Source organism: Zalophus californianus, chromosome 4 (assembly GCF_009762305.2).
Source record: "Zalophus californianus isolate mZalCal1 chromosome 4, mZalCal1.pri.v2, whole genome shotgun sequence".
NCBI classification, from domain to species: Eukaryota; Metazoa; Chordata; class Mammalia; order Carnivora; family Otariidae; genus Zalophus; species Zalophus californianus.
In genome coordinates this window covers 164,796,577-164,818,779 of record NC_045598.1, presented here as the reverse complement: position 1 = coordinate 164,818,779, position 22,203 = coordinate 164,796,577, and the positions used below count along the sequence as shown (strand labels likewise).

Sequence of the window (22,203 nt, the reverse complement as noted above, 5' to 3'; positions counted from 1 at the left end):
TTTACTTCTTTTTTCATAGCTGGTTCCAAAATACTGGTGAAAGATCCAAGACCTGCACTAGGAACACCTAGTCCAAAGCTAAGTGGTTAGTAATTTCAGTTGTTTTCCTAGAAGTCATGATTTCTAAAAGTGATCTACTATTTTCTTGACAAAGTGAAAGTTATTTAGAAAAATATAGATTAAGTATGGGAAAACTATGAATTTCACTACTTGGAATTTGAAAACTTATATTTTATGACGTTGAATTTCAAGGAATGTAATTCTGAGACATGTTAATATTCCAAAAATAATGTTTATAGTTCTATCTATAAAATATCCTCGGGAGTATCTGAAAATGACTATACTATATTGTCAATGCTTTATTTAAAACATTAAAACAAAAAACGAGATGTTTTAAATATAGTTCTTTAAAAAGGAAAAAATACAGTTGGTATGAGAGTAAAAGTTCAGCAATTTTAGTTTATAGTTTATTGATTTAAAAACCAAAATTTTAAATTTTGTCATTAAAAGAATGGGCCTTTTGGTCCTAGAGCCTTAATGTAATTACCATGTTGTACACACCCTACACTATGACTTTGGAAAAGTTATTTTATATATATGAGTCTCCATTTCTTTACGCAAAATAAACAATGATTAGATTATTATAAATGAATTTCATGAAAATGAAATGTGAAGCGCTTAACCCATAGTAAGGCTGCAATATATGAGAGTTCCTTTTTTAGTATTAGCCCATATTTTATTTATAGGATATAAATTAAAAGCTACAGATAAAGATTTAGCATTTAATCTGTACCTTGGAGACATATTTGGTCTCATTATATTAAGCCAGAAAGAGTGTTAGCTTCTAATTTTCGTTGTGTTTAGAAGTTCTCAAGGTACATGCTATAAAACTAGAGTACCCACAAAAAAATCGTCTGAAACACTGATTTATTCAACATGCAGTAGAAATAGACTGAATACCACTAAGGAAATCCAAGAATATGTCAACATAAGAGAGAAAGTTTAACAGTGGAGTCAGAAAACCACAGTGGTCTATCAATGCAGAATTTTCCAAGGGAGATGGTTTATCTAGTAGCAGATAGGTGTTTTAAATAATAACTCCAGTATATCAAATGTAAAACCCGACTTTACTGGCAAAACATGACCTATGGTTACCAATAAATAAATCAGGCAGGCAAAAAAATAAAAAAGAATATGGAAGAACAACACAATTAATTAGCTTGACCCTATATATATATATATATATATATAGAGAGAGAGAGAGAGAGAGAGATTTATGTATCAATTATAGAATATATATTTTATTCAAAGGCACATGGGACAGGTATAACAATTGATCATATATTAAGTAATAAATAAAAATGCTACATTTCAAAGCAAAGTTAGTCTTCAGATCTGATATCTGACAATGATGCAAGTAAAAAAATTAATAAGAAAATAGGTACATTTCTAAAAATTCTGAATATTTGGAAATTAAAAACAAAATCAATACTTATGAATAATTCATAAATTAAAGAAGAAGTTAAATAAAAATATAATACTAGAACTTAGCTATATTGAAAAATCTATTTATCAAAACTTGGGGACGATATCAAAAACAAAGTTATGAGGGGAATTTATAGTTTTAAATTCTTACACTAGAAAAGAAAAAAGCCTCAGAATTAATGAATTAAGTAGCCCTGTTAAGAAGATATATAAAGTATAACAGAATAACCAAAAGAAAACAGAAAATCAATGAATAATAAAAATGAAGAAATAACCCCCTACCCTCCCCCCACCCAAGAATGCAATAGAAGAATCTCAACAGAGCCAAAAGTAGTTCTTGGAGAAAAAAACGTAGAAAATTTCTGGTAAGACTGATCAAAAATAGGACAAAAATTAAATAATATAACAAAAGGAAATATGAACATAACCACATAGAGAGTAGATTGAATCAATTATAATGATATTAATGGAAAACAATAATAGTCAACTTTAAAAATTGGACAAATTACTAGGAAAGTATATTTTACCAGAACTAACAGATGAAAACTTGAATGGCCCTATAACAGATAAATTAGGAGTTTAAAACTATTTTTACGGAGAAAAACCAAGTCCTTATGGATCTACCAATGAGTTCTGCCAAATTTTAGTGGAAAAGAACAGATTATCCCATTTTATAAAATCTCTTCCAGTCAGAAAATCTCATTGTATGAGGGGTGCCTTGATGGCACAGTAGGGTTAAGTGTCTGACTGTTGGTTTGCCGCTCAGGTGGTGATCTCAGAGCCATGATCTCAGGGTCATGATCTTGGGGTCATGAAATGGAGTCCCACCTCAGGCTCCACGCTCAGCAGGAGTCTGTTTAGGATTCTCTCTCCCTCTTCCCTTTCCCCAGCACCCCCCACTCATGCACGCTCTCTCCCTCTCTCTAAAAACAAAATGAAAAGAAAGAAAAAAATCTCATTCTATGAATCCAATATAATTCTAATAAATCAGGAAGACATAATACAAAAGGGAATGTTACAAACCAATTTGACTCAGGATGTATAGATGAAAATATCCTACATAAAATCTTAGCAAATCAAATCTAAAATCATAGTATAACAGAAAAACCAAAAGATGACACATCAGAACCAAATTGGATTCATGATAGCTATGCAGGGATATTTTTATATTAAATAATCCTTAAAAGTAATCTATAACATTAAGAGATTAAAATGCAAACAATTTTGATCAGCGTAATACCTACACAGAAAATATTTGATAAAATTCAATACCTATTTATAATTTTAAAAGACTCTTAACAAATTAGAAAGGAAAGGAATTTCTTTTACCTGAGTAAAAAAGATCTATAAAACGTCAGAGTAAATGCTATCTTTGATGGGAAAACGTTAGAAACATTTAATTTAAAATCATAAGGCACTGTGATTAGATTACTCCAAAATAACAAGAATGAAATTTGGAAGTTGTATCAGAGTCAGGAGCATGATGCTACATTTAGCAATACTCTGAACCCTGTGAAGTAAAGTTTAAAATCAGACGTCTTGAAAGAAAGGATCATGACATCCTAGACTTCTTTTCATTGATACCCACATCAATGAGAGTGGGAAGACATTTTAGAGTTTACAAAGAACTGCCAGATACACATTCATATTTAAATCCCAAAATAGACCTAACAATAGAAAGAAGTATGATCATTCCCATTGTACACGGGTAATATAAATGACCAGACGGTGTCTGCTTTGCCCAACCTGAGCTGCATTTCTCAAAAGGTAGAGGGTAGTCATGGCATGCTGGAGCCCTCGGGTAGAGAGGCTCATCACAGACAATTCTGTGCATTCTTCCAAACTTTGCATTCAGTGATGTCATACTGGTAGGAGTTTGAAATCTGCTATTATGGGAATATTTACACTATAGAAATCAGCAAATACTGCACATCAGTTTTTTTGTTTGTTTCGTTTTATTTTGTTTGTTTTTCAGGAGACCCAGTTGTTAAACATTTCCTGCCCCATCAGTGATTAAACCCAATGTAATGTACTTGGCTAGTGCCGTACCTCCTCCTTTCCATTGCTCTTCTTTCCTGCTGCTGAGGTTCTCTTTCATCTCCTTCAACCAACATTAATTCCCCTAAGGACTGTGGATAAGATCAGCAGGTGTAATAGGTTTTCTTTGAAGGCTCGGAGATAGCGAAGAGTCATCACAGTACAGTCTAGGTGGAAATAAACAATCAGACAGACAACAGCACTTACTGTCTGCTATTTGCTAGGCACTGTCATTAGCATATCTTTCTCTCTTGCTCCTGCTTTTACCTGGACAACTTAAGAATCTTTTACCTCCAACTTCCAGGTCTTTCTAATGCAGCGCAATGTAGCTTGTCACTCTCTCCTGCCAATTTATTTCAGGTACATTTTCTTTTCACTAAAAACTGTAATATGCTTACCAAGTCGAGGGCTTTTTACTCATTCACTGTATCAGAGTTTTAGGTAAGACTCCCTACATACATAGCATAGCATTCCCCTATAGCTTACATAGCTGTGAAGTTGGAGGTTTGGGGAGGGAGTGCCACTGTAAGGATGACTTGGCAAAGGTCCCAAAGCCAGAACTATGGATTATTCATTTTACTAACTACATGTCTGCTAAATAGATATTTATTAGCAATTATGTAGTAAGCTCTGAGATCTACAGTTTTCCTATTTTATCTGAATAATAGCAGCAACAGTAATAGTAATAGTGGTAATGGTAGCAGCTAACACTTAGCTAACCATTTCACTTTCCTTATCTCATTTAATCTTCCTAACAACTCTCAGTTAACCTCATGTTAATTAGGAGGAAATTCAGGTTTAGAGAGTTATGTAATTTATGCAAAACCTGCAGTTTATAAATTGCAGAGGGACTTCAATACAAGGAGCCTAACTCCAGTGCTTGCAGTGCTAACCCTTCGGCTATAATTAGAGAAGAAAACATCATGTGTTGAAATACTCGGTAAAAACTCAACTCTTGAGCGTGTTTTATATTTCATGTATTTCATGTCTACAGTAGCTTTGCTATTTTGGTTTGCTGAGTAGAATTCAGGGAATGTAACCTCAGTCTCTATGATCTGGGCGATAAGTGTGATGTGTGTAGTGAAGACCAGGTGACAAATTGTCAATAACTTGTTAGGGAAAAAAAGGCTTCCCCTTATTCTGTTATTGACTCATTTGCGCAAATAGGCATAGCTCCCTGGAATAGCTGCTTTTGGGGGATGTGCTTTACTGTGATGTATGAGATGAATGGGAGCTTCTCTTAGCCTTCTTTCAGGATCTGAGTAGACTTTGCCATACTTGACTTATATAACTATAAATTACGTAATTGATTTATATAAATATAATGCCTTTTTGGCTATATCTAAAATAAAGAGCATTCCTTCTTTAGATGAGAGTTTTATAACATTTAGAATATTGATTTTACCACAGTTCATCTCTCTCCCCTGAGAGTTAGGCAATTCTAGGGACAATTCCTTTATTTCCAAAAACACCTGTAAATTCAAAGCTGTCGATATGGTGAAGCCCTGTTCTTCCTCAGGAGCATCTATTATTGGAATAACTGAAATCAGTATATTGTAAAGGGGACAAAGTAGCATCCCTCCTAATAGTCTTTAAGTGTTAGTCTGCAAGAGGGGGGTTTAACTCTATGCTCTTCCTCCTATAAATCTACTCAGACTGCCAGGAGAAAAGCAGGCTTCTTGGGACTTGTATATAGAACGACTTGGCTCCATAATATTATTTTATTTTCCTTCTGAAAGAAAGATGTTACTGGAGGAGACCAAATATAAGTAAATTTGATGTTTAGCTGGTTTAGAATGTAAGCCTTATGCCTTTAATTGGTGCTATCTTGATGACTCAGCTATGAATACAAATATAGGTTATTGCAATTTTGGCTTATTCCAAAAGACTTGAAACATGTATATGAAGAATTCACTGTATAGTACACATTTCACCTTATTGTGTGTTTAGCAAAATTTCATAGTTCAATAAATGAATATTCATTAATCTACTTTATAATGCTTATATTTATAGTTTTATATTTATATTTATGTTTATATTGTAAATATATATTTAATGTATATATTTATATATTTATATAAAATTAATGTGTATATTTAATCTATTTACAGTTCCTGATGATGTGTTTGCCCAAAATTATATATGGAAAGGTTCTTACAATTTCAAAGGAAGGAAACAACCCATGACCTTGACAGTTACTAGTTTCAATGCTTCCACTGGGCGAGTCAATGCAACACTCAGCAATAGCAACATGGAACTGCTACTTTCAGGTATCATGCTAAAGAACAGCAAACTATGCCTTCATGCTTTCACTTCCATCATTTGATCATTTTTATTAGTGATTTTTATACTGTGAAATATTTGTTACATTTTAATGACATTCATAATTTATTCAGAAACAAGGATTTCCTGGTTTTTGGATGGATACATGAATATTACTACGCAAATGAAAAACTGATTCTGAAATAAGCTCGCTCATGATGTAGCTAGAATGAGACATCATGAAATAGAAAAGAACTTTTGATTTGAATAGCTAAATCTTTCTGTATTTTCATAACACCAAAGAGACCAGATCAATGACTTATAACCTATTTTATGGACACAAAATCATTTCTTCACATGAGAATATTTAGGTGGGCACCATAACTGAAGACAGCAAATGTAGAGCTACACTACTTCAAAGAAGCATAAGGGACCCAGAGCCCTATCCAACTGCTCAGGCTTCTCAGCTTTCTGTGTCCTTGATCTAGTGCACATTTCCCATTATCTTTGTTCTGTTTTTTTCTGACATTCAGCTGTTTTCTCAAATGTCATCTCATCAACAGTGCTCCCAATGATCCTATCTAAATACTCTCATTACAAATACAGACACACTCTTAGTCTTAGACACTCTTAACCTGTTTCACTTTCTTCTTTTCACTATTTATAGTATAGTATAATATGGTATTACATGACATGATATGACATTATTTATTTGTCTATACTCCAACCATATAAGATCTAAGAGGGAAGCTCTTTGCCTTCCCAGTTCATTACCATATCTCAGAAGTGAGAAAAGCATCCGGAACAAAATAGGCCTCAGTGAATATTGTATTGTCCAAGTAATGAATTTGAAATATTGCTCTCATTTAAAAAATATTTTTAAAATGTTGATATTGCAAATATGAAATATATTTTTTAAACTTCTTGGTTGTTGGGGCTCTTGGGTGGCTTAGTCAGTTAGATATCCCACTCTTGATTTTGGCTCAGGTCATGACCCCGGGGTCGTGAGACTGAGCTCCATGTCGGGCTCCCTGCTGGGCATGGAGCCTGCTTGGGATTCTCTTTCCCTCTCCCTCTAGCCCTCCTTCACCGTCTCTCTCCCTCTCTTGAATAACTAAATAAATAAATAAGCAAACTTCTTGGCTATGTAAATATTGTAAATAATTATTAATAATAAAATAATTTGTGGTATAAATGAAATGGAAAATAACATATTTATTGATTTTATAAATTTTAGGAAAACAATCACATCATTTTGTGCTATTGAATGATTCTCCATTAAGCCCAAAGTTAAAGTGTCGGAAGCTAATATGTATTATATTTTAAAAACTATACACAGTTACAGTAACATAAATTGAAAGAAGCTTATATTAAAATAAATTCATTTAAATTGTGACTACTGATTTATTTAACTTTGAGGTATAACTTCTTTTTCTTTATTTTCTATAAGAGTCCACACGAAATAAATGTATACTTAATCTAATCTAGAAAAATTTCAAAATAAATTCCTACAAATATAGAAAAACAAACATTAATACATTAATTTGCTATCACTGTCTGCGTATAAATCAATTATAACATTTTCCCAGCAATATTATTTTTTATTACTTTTATGTCTTTCCTGTCAACTATAACTTACTTTTGGTCAAGGTCTGTGTGTCATCTTTGTATTCCCAGCATATTCTTACGATACCTTATTACACAGGTGAAAGATTAAGTAAGTGAATGCATGAGTCAAATTTCAACCATAAGTTAATCACAAAATTTTTACTTAGAAACTTATCTCCTATCTCCCTAAGCACATTTATATTCCAGCTTATTCCTACTTTCAGAATACTCACTGTTTAAGGAAAAAATCATTGTATATATGTTTGCTTTTCTCTCTTATGCCATTATCTATATTTACCTTCTTAAACTGGAGACCCTACTTGATTTTCAAGACCCAGTCCAAATGCTCTTTTTCTTAATAAGCATTTCCTGATCACTCCATTGTGAAATGATCCCTCCCTCTTCTGGCCTTTTATTTATCATATTTTTCCATGTATTTTAGTTGGTTATATATCTGACTAACATCTTCTACTTCATTGGAAATGCTTTTAAGCATCCTATCTTTAGATAGGAACATACATATTCTTCTTTGTTCTCCAGTAGCACCTAGAATACTCTTTCACAGGGTTGGCACCCAATTCACTATTAAGAAAAATATCAGGAATTTTAACATTCGACTTATATGTTTGAAGATTTTAAATTTCATTGGGGGAAGAAGTTATTTTGTTTGCAATATCATGGAATGATTTTAGTAGGAACAGTAATACTTAATTTTAATAGCATAGGTAATTTAACCCCACAATTAAGACTAAAGTTGAGGATTTCAGGTGAGAGATTAACATATTTTGCAGGATTTGTGGAAAGCATTATGGATGAAGCTGGTCTTGACTTGGCTTTGTTTGATTTCACTCCTAGGACGTGTATTACATGATATATTTAAGGAGTTAAAGATAATAAAATGAAGCATAACTATTTACAAAATTAGTAGACTAAAATGTCCTTACATCTTATAGGGGTATATAAAAGCCAAGAAGCTCGCCTGATGTTACATATCTACCTTATTAAAATACCAGCTCATGCTTCTGTGAAGAAAATGAAAGAGGACAATTGGGCCATGGATGGCTTTGTAAGTATAGTTATATAAATGTCTGCTGCTAATTTTAATAACCAATTTGTGCTACAAGTTGTCATTAAGATTCCATAAAAAGGTAATTTTCTAAATTTAGCTAATTATGAACACACATGCATATATAAAATGCCAAGATTACTATTATGGGTAAATTATTTTGAAAACAAGATTCAGTGTAAATTCTTAGCAATCTAGAATGTTAAACCCAGGATTACTGGATTCTGATGAATTTTCCTTACTTTTGTAGTATTTACGTGTATGAGGGCCATATAGTATTTTACTGGTTTCATCAAATCTATTTTGTCTATGGTCAGTACTATGATAAATAAATCTGGATAAAATGTAACTCATTCTTTGTCTGGATCCACTGTTTAAGACATACAAAATGCATCAGAAAAAGTAAGTATGCCCATTACATTTAAGCTTTTTTCCTCTAGATTTAACAGATTTAGAATATTTTACAAAATATTTAGAATATTTTATAAAGTTGTTTATGAAAAGGAAGTTCCGTAAATTACTTCATGTGGAAAAATAGTTACCATAGCTTCACCATGGAATCACCCTGCTCTGTTCACCCACTTACGTGAATGGAGTTTCTAAATTGGAAGTTGGAAGCAACAAATCTTCTATTCACATATTCCCCCGGAGTCTTTCCTAAAAAACGAGCAGGAGAGCTCTGACTACATCCTCACAAGTAACAGGTCTTCTTTTACAAGGAAGACCTAGAGGGAAAGAAGATAGTAGGTCATAGGCTTCAGTGAGTTTTGTGCCTGAGGAGAAAAAAATATTTTTCCTATTTCTCTAACCGTGCCATTATTTGTGGAGTTGGAAACTAACTCATGTCTTCAATGCATTCGAATTGTGTAATTGTATTATTTCATCTAGGAAGCAAACAAAATGAATTCATTCATTTAAATCTTAGAATTTGAGCTCTTCTTTTTAGGAGCATTTCATTTTTAAAAATGACCATGACCAGAGTACGATGTCTGGTAATAAGGAATAAATCACTTCTTCTGACATGCTGGACTGCTATGGATGGATTGGTATGATAGTTTCCTTTTTAGGGTGAGGTTCAAGGTCTTTTACAACTTTTACAATAATGTACAGGACTTAGGTAACTAATTAAAACAAACTTCAGGGCAAATTCACATTACTAGTTAACAGAAACATTGAAATATATCTATTTCTATTGTGTTTATGAGATAAAATCATACTATGCATGTAAAGTATTTTTTAAATATAGAATTTTATACATATGCAAGATACGTATTATAGTCAGCATTTACAGCATTAGACACAACCACAAAATCTCAGGGTCAAAGGAGTATTTTATCCTTTTGCATGTATCTGGGGTTAGTTTGGGTGATCCACTCGAGGCTATGGTAGCAAGTTCGGGTCTGCTCCAGGTGTCTTATTCTCGGGCCCAGGTTGGAGGGGCAGCGGCTACCCAGAGCATATCCTCTTGTCAGAGCTCAGAAGCTCTGAGGGGTGATGTGTTTTAAACACCTCTATTGAGATATAATTCATATGCCCATTTAAAGTGTACATTTTAGTATATTTACAAGTGTGTAACCATCACCATAGTTGATTTTAGAATATTTCTGTCACCTCAAAAAGAAACCGCACACCCTTTAGCTATCATCACTCTACCCATCCACCCCTCATCTCCACCTTAGCCCTAAGCAACTACAAAGCTATTTTCTGTTTCTGTGGATTTCTCTGTTTTGGATATTCATATTTATGGCATCTTATAATATGTGGTTTTTTTGTGACTGGCTTCTTTCACTTATTATAATGGGAAACATGACTCTTAAGGCCTAGGCTTAGAACTGACCTATTGTTAATTCCGCCCACATTCCATTGGCCAAAGCAAGTCACAGGACCAAACCCAATGAGATGGAAAGTACATTCTTCCCATGAAGATTGGTGAGAGGGAGAGAAGGCCTGCAGGCATGCTAAACAGGAATCAAATCTACAAAGTACAGTTTCATTATATTTAATTTTTAATTGATCATTTGCTTTATTTTGTTTCATCGTATCATTGCCCTTTTTTGACAGTAGGTTTCTTAGCCTGAGAAATCTCTGTATATCTACATCATTATATTAATAACAACGCCCTTTTTTCTAATATCCTAATTAATTAAAAATTAAAATTTGGATTTTGCTTATAATGGCACATTTGTACAATGTGCTGTGTTTTACATAGCAGGAAGATACAGAGTTAGGAACTCTGCATAACATTCATTTAAGAGTAAAACTGAATATTTATTAAGGCTGGGAAAATATAGCTGTGTCCAATCTTCAGATTTAATCAACCTTATAAATATTTTCAGGTTTCTGCTGAGCCTGATGGAGCTACTTATGTATTTCAAGGATTTATTCAGGGCAAAGATTATGGGCAATTTGGACTACAAAGACTAGGTAATGTATTCATTTTCATTTTCATGTAGTGCCTTTATTACTCCAGACATCACAAGAAAATACAGTGGATTCTGTACATTTAGGCACACTTCCTACATTTTTAATTTTGCATTGTCAGGATTATACATTGATACATTTGATAGCCTTTTAAATAATTGCATTCTTCAGAATATTGATTCTTTATGTACCAAGCCTACAGTGCTTGGTTGTCGTATTTCTAATAAATATGACACACTGTCTTGCCCTTAGCAAGTCAAAAGGAGAAAAAGAGATACAGATATAAAAGAAAATATTAAACTAAATTATTTTATTTTATCTCATGAGAACTGCAGTACATCTCTTCAGTTTGAATATTGTTGCAACTTTCTTTCTCTTTCAAAAATATAGTGGCACTTTGAAAACTTAATGTGGTCTGGAAAGGGAAAATAACTTTGAGGAATGGACCCCTTTTGGGGGCTTTGCACTATTCAGATATGTGAATTTCCTGTAGTAGGAGGCATGGATTTTGTCATTTTTCTCCCCAACTCTTCTAAAATATACACAGACATTTAATAGTCTTGCTTGAATATAATTATTAACATAGCTTTTGGTAGATTATTTTTCTAAGGTATATTGTCTCACATTATTATATTGTGGTGTTGATATATAAAGAATAAATTCAGGCTCTAAAAACTACTATTTGATGTTTATCTTAAAAGTTCCATTACTTTGAACTCTTACATAAATATTCTGAGTCCCTTGAAAAATAAGGTAGAAATAAGGTATTAACTTTTAACCTGGACTAAGGTGTCATTTAGTTGAATATAACTACTTATCAAAAAGGGAAATTTGTTTTCTCTAAGTGAACAATAATAATATGTCATTTCAGATAATGTCTTGCCTAAAATTGTGTTAGTTTTGAAAACCAGATAAAAGATTCATTAACACAGTACATTAACACAGTTGTGTAATTTAATGCAAGATGTTTATGTAAGCTATTCCCAAAAGCATCTCGCACACTGTATGTCTAAAACAGAACCTGTAAAAAAAAAACAAACAAAACAAAACAAAACAAAAAAACGAGCTATTTCTTTCTGGGGAAAATAAAAGCAAAACACAAAAAAACAATCTGTTCATTATTTTCTCCCCCCCAACCTTATCCAACATGTTAACAAACCTGATTCTTCTCATTTCCTAATTTTGCTAATGTCTTTGCCATTTACTCATCCCCAAGTAGAACCCTTCTCATCCTGTGCCCTCGTACCGCTTATCCTCACAAACAGGTTCTGTTGATTTTTAACTACAAGATGTTCCCCTACATCTATTTTTTCATGCTCTTCCTAGTGCTCTAGGGTACAATCAACTTCCATTTTTATCTGGGATGTTGCTATGACCTTTGAAGTACTCTTGCTTCCAGTCCAGATCCCCTCAAGTCCATCCCACCCTAGTCACTGTTCTAAGTTGTGTGTCTTATCACAGGGGCTTTTACTTCTAAACACCCACAGTTGTCCCTCACTGCAGGTAACTAACAAGTTTGAACCTCTTAGGATGACGTTTATGGCTTTTCAGGGTCTGGCCATAGTTTTACCATTTTAGCATCCTAATCCTACCACACTGATACATACTTACCTCTGCATCCTTTCCACACAGTTACCCCTAGTGCTTGTCACATCTAAACAGGCCACTCACCTTCCCATTTCTAGGCTTATCATGGTCCTATTTCCTCTCCCATCCATTGTTCTGCTGATTTTTCAAAGCCAAGCTCATATTTTATATTCTCCGGAATACATTCTTACATATCACCAGATGGAATTGCTCCTTCTCTTCCTCAAGCACATTGATCATTAATTCATGCTTGATGTCTATACTTACTTGTGTCATGGTATTCTTCCCACAATTGTATAAACTCCTCAGTTCAGAAACTCTGCTTATTTTTTATTCTATATACGTTCCTGGGAAAATGTCTTATAAATAGAACGCACTGTACAAACTTGTATGGAAAAGAGTTGAAGTAGTTTCATGAATTACTTTTGTTTCCTCTGTACATTTCCTAGTAGATATCTTGAGAAAGAAATAAAATGATTGGTTCATAAATATAAAAATCGGTTGTGATAAAATAAAGTTGATTTTTTTTATTTTATTTTATAGGCTTGAACATGTCAGAAGGCTCAAATTCTTCAAATCAGCCTCATGGTACAAACAGTAGTTCTGTGGCCATCGCTATTCTTGTGCCTTTTTTTGCACTTATATTTGCAGGATTTGGATTTTATCTTTATAAACAAAGGTAAGTTTGTTGATTTCACTAACAAAACATTTCCAAAATCTTCATGTTCTTTTTACTACTCGAGTTCAAATTGTAACTTACATTTTTTTTCTGGGTTTTTGAAAACAAGGTGTGCCAAATATTGCAACAATTGTTAAAAACCTTATTTCCCCTGCCTGCCTTCCACCACCCCAACATGATAAAAAAAAAAAAAAAATCACTCTGTTAATTTGCATGAACATTCAACTTAACCCTTACTACTTTTTCGTGTCAATTTCTTGGTACATACTTAATTGTATCAGTTACTTTTGCGTTCTCCATAATGAGGCTTTAGAGATACAAAATCCAGGTTAAGGTTTAAACCAAAGAGGTGATGCCTGCTGCCAGATTTATTTAGAGAATTAGGAAGAAGTTTGTGTCCAAACCTCTTTAGTTCACATGACAATGCTGACCAATTTCACCCAGGCAGACAGATGGTAAAATCCTCTAATCTTTTCTTCTGCTGCTTTTAGAAGATTATGCAATTAATATATTTCTTATATGTCAACTATATGACTATACATAGTATTAGTTTGTCTTTGTTTATTATGTCCATTACAACATCCCAAGTGGCTTTATTATATAGTTGTCTGCTATTTGGGACTATCCTTTATCAAGAAAAAATATGTAGGTAACTGGATAATTAAATGATTATTGTTACTAAATGTATTTTTCTCAAAACTGATAATTTTATTATAAATTTCAGCTTACATTATCTAAAAACGGTTTATTTAATATTATGTGAATTTGTAATTATTGAATATTAGCAGCTGCTTAGGCCTTGTCAATATCAGATTTTATTAATGATAAAAAATCATCACTAAATCTATCTATAAAGCAAACTATTCTGATCTTTCTTTAAAAACTATTTTTGTGAAATATGCATAACATAAAACCATTTAAACCATTCTAGGTGTACAGTTCAGTGGCCTTTAGTATATTCACAATGTCATGGAGCCCTCACTGCAGTTCCAGAATATTTCCATTATCCCAAAAGGAAACTCTGTGCCATTAATCAGTCATCCCCCATTCCTCGCATTCCTGCCCTAGGCAACGGCTATTCTGCTTTCTATCTGTATCTGTTTGCCTATTCTGGGTATTTCATATAAATGGAATCATGTACTATGTGATATTTTATATCTGGTCTCTTAAACTTAACATAATGTTTTCAAGTTTCTTCCGTGTTATAGCATTTATCAGTACTCCATTTCTTTATCTGTCTGAATAATATTCCATTGTGTTTGAATGTATTCTGTTTAAATATGCCCATTCATCAGTTGGTGGGCATTTGGATTGCTCCTACATTTTGGCTATTGTGAATAGTGCTCATATATACACTTGTGCAAGTTTTTGTTTGGACACCCGCTTCAATTCTTTTGGGTATATACCCCAAAATAGAATTGCTGGGTTTTATGGTAATTGCACATTTAACTTACTGGGGAAGCACCAACTGTTTTGCAGAACAACTGCGCCATATTTTATTCCCACCAGCAATGTATGACCGTTCCACTTCCTCCACATCCATGCCAACACTTGTCATTTTCTGTTTTCTTTTCTCTTTCTTTCTTTTTTATTATAGTCATCCTAATGCATATGTGAAGTGGTATCTTATTGTAGTTTTGATTTGCATTTCCCTAATTACCAATGATATTGAGCATCTTTTCAGTGCTTCTTGGCCATTTTCCTTTGAAGAAATGCCTATTCAAGTATTTACCCATTTTTTATTGGGTCATTTGTTCTTGTTGTTGAATTGTAAGAGTTCTTTATATGTTTTGGAGACTAGACTCGGCACATATATGGTTTGCAAATATCTCTCCCTTTCTATGAGTTGTATTTTCACTCTTGATAGTGTCATTTGATGTATAAAGGTTTCTCATTTTGATAAATCCAATTTATCTATTTTCTTTTGCTATTTGTGCTTAGAGTGTCATATCTAAGAAACCATTGCCAGATTCAAGGTCATGAATCAAGATCAGATTTACCTATAAGTTTTCCCCAAAGAGTTTAATAGATTTAGCTCTTATATTCAGAAGTTCCATTTCGAATTAATTTTGGTTGATGTTGTAAACTTTTCTGAAACTTGATATTTTCCTTAAAGCTGTTGTTCAATATTATTTATAACATTTCTTTATATCTTCATGAATCTTGCTTAATTAGAAGAAAATGATGCTGCTTCTGGTTTTTATTGTGAATCTAGTTTGAAAAAAGAGAGACAAATGCTATCCATTAGAACTATGCCCCTGGCAAGAGCAAGTTGTAAGCAATATAACTGTATAGGTGATGCCACTGAAAAAAACTTAAGATAGCTTTAACAAAATTTATTGCCATACAAATCACCTAACAATTTTTAATACAGAGAAAAATTCAGAAAATGCATTAGAAATAGTAAAATAATATAATAACAAATATAAAATATGAAAAAAATAGTTGAAATTTGTAATGTTTGATATAAACAAAGGAATTGAGAAACAGATCTATTTTAAGATATATCCATTTTAGGAATTAGGTCCCAGAAACAGGTAGGAGCAAGTCTGCTTTGTACCATAATGAATGTCAGCAAAATATGCAGTGGGATGTAGGAAACTAGAAATAATATTTGCCAAAGGAGAGAGAAATAAAAAAAGGAAGAAAGAATTCAAGACCAGCAGCTTATACTAGCCAGCCTAGAATCCATGTGTTTTGTTATATAAAACCAAATGTTCAGTTATCAGTAACTCTTTGGAAACTATTTTCATGACTTAATTATCAGTATAGTCATTTCTTCCTTGAGATTTTGAATTTATTGTTCTAATGTATATCATTTTTAAGAAAATTGAGTATGTTTTTGGGATACTCCAAGTACCATCCTAAATTGGGCCTCAGTGTTAGTTGTCTGCTCATTCTGAAATCCTTTTTAATTAGTGCAGAACTGGCTTCTTCTTGTCCTTCAAGTCTCAGATTATATTTTACCTTCTCAGAGATGCTTTTCCTTGTTACTGCTCCTAAAGTGGGTCCCTGTTACTTACTGTCATATCAACAGCTTTCTTTTTCATCAGAACAATTCTTGTTATCTATTTTTCTTATTTTATTTATTTATTTTTATTTTAACTTATTTAACAAATATTTATTTATTAGTTAATTATTTTCTATCACTACATTATGAGCTCCATGAGAGTAATGCCTTCCTTGCATTTTCTTTAAAAAAATTCTATATCCAATGCCTAAGATCATGCCTGGCACATAACAGATGCTCAGTAAATATTTGAGGAATTAATGAATGAATGGATGGATGGATGGTTAGTAATGAGATTTATATTTATCACCATAATTTATTTATATTATACATGCAAATTCATAATGATTATTATTGCATCAGAAAATTTAAATTTATGAAAATAGCCATAATACATTTATTTATACTTGTATTACTCATATTGGTACTGTACATTGGTATGTATTATATGTAAATAATAAAAGTCACTCAGGGTTTAAAAGTGACTGGTAAATTGTTTGAATTTGATGTGTTGAGCTTATGATTTCTCAATTAATACTTTGAAGTTACATTATGCATTAACAATGATAATTCAAGTATATTATGTTTGAGCTCTACTCTGCTATTTCTAGAAGAATGTTAACACATAACTAATCAGTGTTCTCATCAACAGGACTGCACCCAAAACACAGTATACAGGATGTTCAGTTCATGAAAATAACAATGGCCAAGCAGCTTTTGAAAACCCCATGTATGATACCAACTCAAAGTCAGTGGAAGGGAAGGCAGTACGATTCGATCCCAACTTGAACACGGTCTGCACAATGGTATAACTTGGCAACTCTTTGCCTTCTTCAGAAGCTTGGAAATCGACACACAAAACAGTGCACATTTAGTTCACTGCTAAACAAATTAAAGCACACTTTTCAGGACTTGCTGGGTCACCTTTTCCTGAGGAATGAGAGAGAAGAGTGTTTTTCATAAACTGGACCATAATTCTTCTTCATGTTTACCATGGAGAGTTTTACAGAAATTTGGCTGCACTCTGAGAGTGCTTACTCACAGTTTATTTGCTTTTTTAAAAAAGGAGATTATTCTAAAACATAAACTTATTTGCATATATTGGAGGAGCATCCACTATCAGTATTTCTGTGCTTTATAAAGTATATTAGAGGGACTGGGTTTAAAAAAAAAGATATAGGGTAGAAAATAAGAGCTATACTTACAAGAGTCAATAGATCACTGACTTCTCTTTAACTGTCATGAGCTACATCACACCCATGAGTCTGTATTTCACACCACTCTATCCACTTTCCGTTCTTGTTAATTGAGTCATTGTCTTCCTTATTTCCATGATTATTTCAGATTGAGTCATGCCCTAAGTGTTTAAGAGCTAATTTATGCCACAAAAGAAATAAGACTGCCTACTCTGATTTGACTCTTTCTGGTATTTGTTCTTCAGTATCATATTGTTATTTTTTCTTAGACGGTTGTCACAGTTTCTGCAAATGGCAAGATCGTTGTGCTGTTCTCCCAATTCCCCTCATTATGTTGTAACCAATATCATTCAGTAAGCCATGGGGCAGTGTTTAACACCTTGCTTCAGTCTGTTTTGTCACCCAGAAACCAGTCTAGCTGGCAAAACTTATCTATAATAATGATGATTTTGCAGTTATCTGAGGCACCAAACTTACCATCCTTTACCACACTTTCCAAAGTTTTTGAAAGACCAAATAGAACCTATTAATCTACTATAGTTGGCTATGATATATCCTATTTTCCTTCCAGTTGAGACTCTAAATTTATTTCACATTGTTTTGAACTTTTATCAACAACGAGTTAGAAATATAAGATTTTAAGCTTTTAACTTTTATCTGACAGTGAGTTAGACATACATTTTGGACCAGTCCATAAATATAATGACTACAGAAAATTTACGCTGTCAAATCACCAATATAAATTTATTTCCTAAAGTCATAGATTTTCCAAATTTTCATGTATTTTAAACTTTCTCTACTCTTAAGAAGCAAGTTTCAGATATGACAGGTTTCTTTCATCATCAAATTAAGATTCACATTGGCAAGTTATTGGTGGCTCATTTACAAATGTATCACAGCAGTGCCAGCATATTGATTTAATAGGCCATTGTCTTCCTTTTATAGCATGTTTTACTTCATTGAATAAATTATGTACCCAGTGTGAACTCTTTGTCGTTGTCCCTCTCAAATATGGAAAACTCTGTAAACAGTTTCGACTTTTTGTATCATGAGACAGAGTGCCTAAGAGAAATCATTGCACCCGGAAGCACTGCTTGGATCTATCTCTACAACATTTAGTGAATTTCTTGTAAACCACTTTGAGATACATTGTTTTGGAAATTCATACAATTTTCTCAACATTGTACTCTACTGACAGGATGCTGTTTTAAATTTTATGCCATCAGTTATTTATTCTTGTTTATTCAAATGACTGCAATAACAATGATTCATTCATTAATGTTAAGGTTAATACATTTAAGATCTTGTTTAAACAATGTTTCTTCTGCAACTGGCTACTCCTCTTATATTAATGCATACACTTTTGTAAAGAAGTATATTTTTATGAAAAAAAAACTTTGTAAAAGTATGATGTAAATTTTCAGTGCAATGTAAACAAAATAAAAATGGATAATTGCTTTTGTAAAATGTGTATTCTTTTCAAAATTGTCTGCCAGTGTACTGGATAGCAAAAAGAATGGACAGCCCACATTTATTTGGTATTTTAAAGTTGCCAAACTACATACTATATACTTAATTAGCAACATAATGATTAGACATGGGTGTTTTTCTACTTTATATGTTATAGTTCCCCAAGTGTGACACTCTTTTAGAAGTAAACAGATTCCCACTAAACATAATAGTATCATAAGAACCTCATCTTAGAATTTTCCTTACGTATAAATATTTTAACATTACTTTCTAAATTTGGGTATGTCATGATTTCTAATATTTCTATGTTTCTGTGTTTTCTCAGATACTTATTTTTAGCATGTGTTATAGGTAGGAACTTAGTAATCCTTTGAATAGCTACATTAAACTAATATTCAAAAAGATATCTATCTTGCCAAGGTGTAACATGTAAAATTTTGTATTCAAGAAACTTACCAAGTTTCTATAAAATTCAAGTCACAAGTTATTTAAGTAATTTTATTAGAGAACTCTTTTTCACAAAATATATTGTCTTTATATTTCACAGCCTCCAACTCCAGCCTTTAAAAGTCTATCTCAGTTTGTTACACTTTCATTTAAGAAATGAATGCTTCTTGACATAATTGTAGTTTCTTTTTAAACTTTAACTGTATGACCTCCATCTTAACACTTATTTCATGTCTTCTATATTTTCCCTTATTGTTGTTTGTCCTTATTTTTATTCCTCTCTGTGCTTTTGTCTTCCTCTTTTTTGTACTTTTTAATTTGCTTTCTGTCTTCTGATATTTTTCTTAATATCCTTTCCTATTTTATGTCTTCTCCTTTTTAGCCTTTGATCATTTTTTATAATGCCCTTTATCCTTAACCCTCTCAAAAGGTAGTGTCAGTTTTAGTGGAAGTAATTTTATTTTTATTTTTTACCAGCTTTATTGGAGTATAATTAACAAAATGTAAGGTATTTAAAGTTCATGGTGTGATGACAAATGTATACTTTTTTTGAGGAGAATATTTAAGCTCTACTCTCATTAAATTTCAATTAAAGAAGTAATTTTAAAGAGCCTTCTTGTACTTCCCTTATATTTAAAACATTAAAACCAATAGGTTCCAAGGTTCCACCCAGGATCTCTTGATACTAGAGCCTGATGATAATGATTATGGAAATAGACCAAAGGGTCAGAATTTTTTTTTAACCTGTCCTTTTCACTTACGAAGAGAAAGAGAGAGAGAGAGAAGGACATATCATTGGCCAGAAGAGTCAACAAAAATAACTAAATGAAACTCTCTTAAAGAGATTAAGTGAATACATTGCCTGCCAAAGTATTAATCTGTGTATTGATGCCTATAAACTTAAAGCAGGAAAGTTTAAGTAAGGTAAAAAAAAATCTGTTGATTATAGACATTCATGACTCTAAGAAATATTTTAGGATAAGTAGTTTGAAATTTGGCTGAAAAACTATTGATTTGCTTTTTTTTTTTTTTAGGGTAACTTTGGAGGAAAGGGAATATTAATCCAAGAAGATATGCCTATTGTAAAAATCTGAGAAATATCTTTCTGTCACCACTACTTGAGCTTGGTATTCCAATTTAAGAACAGATTTAAAGTTACTGGGGAGTAGAAATGGCCACTGGATTATTAGATTTCATTCTTCAGTATACAAACAATGGAACTAGTGAACACCTGCTAAATATTCTCCCAACTTTTAATAAGTTCCCATGTGTAATAATTTTATTAGCCTTGAAAAAGAAGTATATTCTATATATTCAAATTCATAGCTCTAAATTATATTGCAAAACACAAAACAAGAAATCTGTGGTTAAACTCTCATAAGATCCAAACCTTTCTTGTAACTATTAGCATACCTAGGAAAATAGGGATGAACCCATGTGCTTTGGCAGGACCAATAAGATATATATGTGTGGAGAAAAATATGGAACCATCCACATAGGATGAATTAGAAGGAACCTAATGGTCTTCCTCCTTAGCAAGTATCTTGACACCCTTGAGTTAAGATTGGTATCGCCTGAAGGAACTTATTAGAATGAAATATGTTATCTGGCGATAATATCGTATGATAGCACTATAATCCCAATAAGCAAATTAACACAGCCATTACAGAGCAAGTCAGTAAAGCTAGGATTCCTATTCTTCTTATTTTTAAACCAGGACTTTTTCCAGTCTATGCTACTCTTTCTAGAATGGTGTTTCTAAATACACAAAGCAAAATACAAAGGAAATTATAAATAAATAACAAAATAATTACAAAAAACATTTTAAATGTTGTATATATGTAATAATCTGCACATGTATGAACTTATATACTAATACACATATACATACTAATATATATGTGTATTTCTAGACTGATATATTAAATATGAAGTGGGGCTAATAATTTCTGTAATTTTAGAGTATCATAAACAATATTTTGAGATATTCATGACATTTCACATGACATGAAAATATCTGATTTTTATTAGTCACAAAATCAAAGAATTTTTGCCCAACTTTTCACAGAAGGAAAATAATATGTTTTAATTAAGAGAGCAGTGAAGATAAAGGTGTAACTTTATCCCAGTGCAAGTTTCCAAACTCTCTGAATTCTAATGGCATAACAACTTAAAAACCCTGCCTTAGAGGTTGAAATTTACAGCAAGTACATTGTGAGGGGCAGGGAAGAAGACATTGATTGTTCTCTTGAGTCTTTGGCAATGAAAACGGAATGCTTAATTTGAACTTTGGTTACCAAATAACAGCATAAAGTCAATGGACTCTAAGAAGAAATCCTCAATGGGAAGGAGTGAGTATAGATAGTAAAATGTCATTAATCAATTTATTAATACAAATATTTTCTAACTTTAAATATATGTATAGTACTTTACTATGAGGTATAATGGATACTTGATGAATAAAAATATAAGAAATGCATGGATCTTACCCTGAGGTAACTTAAAGTCTTGTCAAGTTATAAAAAAAATTCTTAAACTATATCTAGAAGATGCCACACAATAATACTGGGTGGTAACTATGTACATCTATGTATGCTTTCACTCTTTCACTTTCACTACTTTCTGTTAATTAAAATAGACTTTTATGAAATTGTAAGTGAGATGTTTGACAAATTCTAGTCTATAGAATTGGATGCTACCTTTTTTTTTTAAATCTAATGATTAAGGGGTATATAAGTGATTTGGGTATGTGGCATCAATACATATTCTCCAGAATATTCAGAATTTGATGGAGTTAATTTGAAAACTGCATATTAGGTTAATTTAATATCATGAGACACCTGGGCATTTCTTGACAAAATGATCACAACCTATTCACAATTTCAATGGGGCATGCATGTTTTTCTCTTTTATTTCACCTGCCTGTATTTCCAAA

The 22,203-nt window shown here is 32.4% G+C and overlaps 1 protein-coding gene across 4 annotated transcripts in view; it reads left to right on the top strand.

The window, feature by feature from the left end:
• Positions 1-18,781, top strand: part of CSMD3 (CUB and Sushi multiple domains 3) — a 1,160,406-nt gene extending 1,141,625 nt beyond the window's left edge. For 2 of the 4 annotated variants that reach the window (XM_027574669.2, XM_027574673.2), the window contains 6 exons: positions 20-85; positions 5,634-5,792; positions 8,346-8,458; positions 10,795-10,882; positions 13,010-13,145; positions 16,808-16,967. In XM_027574669.2, coding sequence (XP_027430470.2) covers positions 20-85; positions 5,634-5,792; positions 8,346-8,458; positions 10,795-10,882; positions 13,010-13,145; positions 16,808-16,967 — 722 coding nt within the window. Of the gene's footprint in view, positions 1-19; positions 86-5,633; positions 5,793-8,345; positions 8,459-10,794; positions 10,883-13,009; positions 13,146-16,807 lie in introns of all 4 variants that reach the window. The other 2 variants (XM_027574666.2, XM_027574671.2) reach the window with 2 other exon arrangements.
• Positions 18,782-22,203: the final 3,422 nt, after the last annotated feature.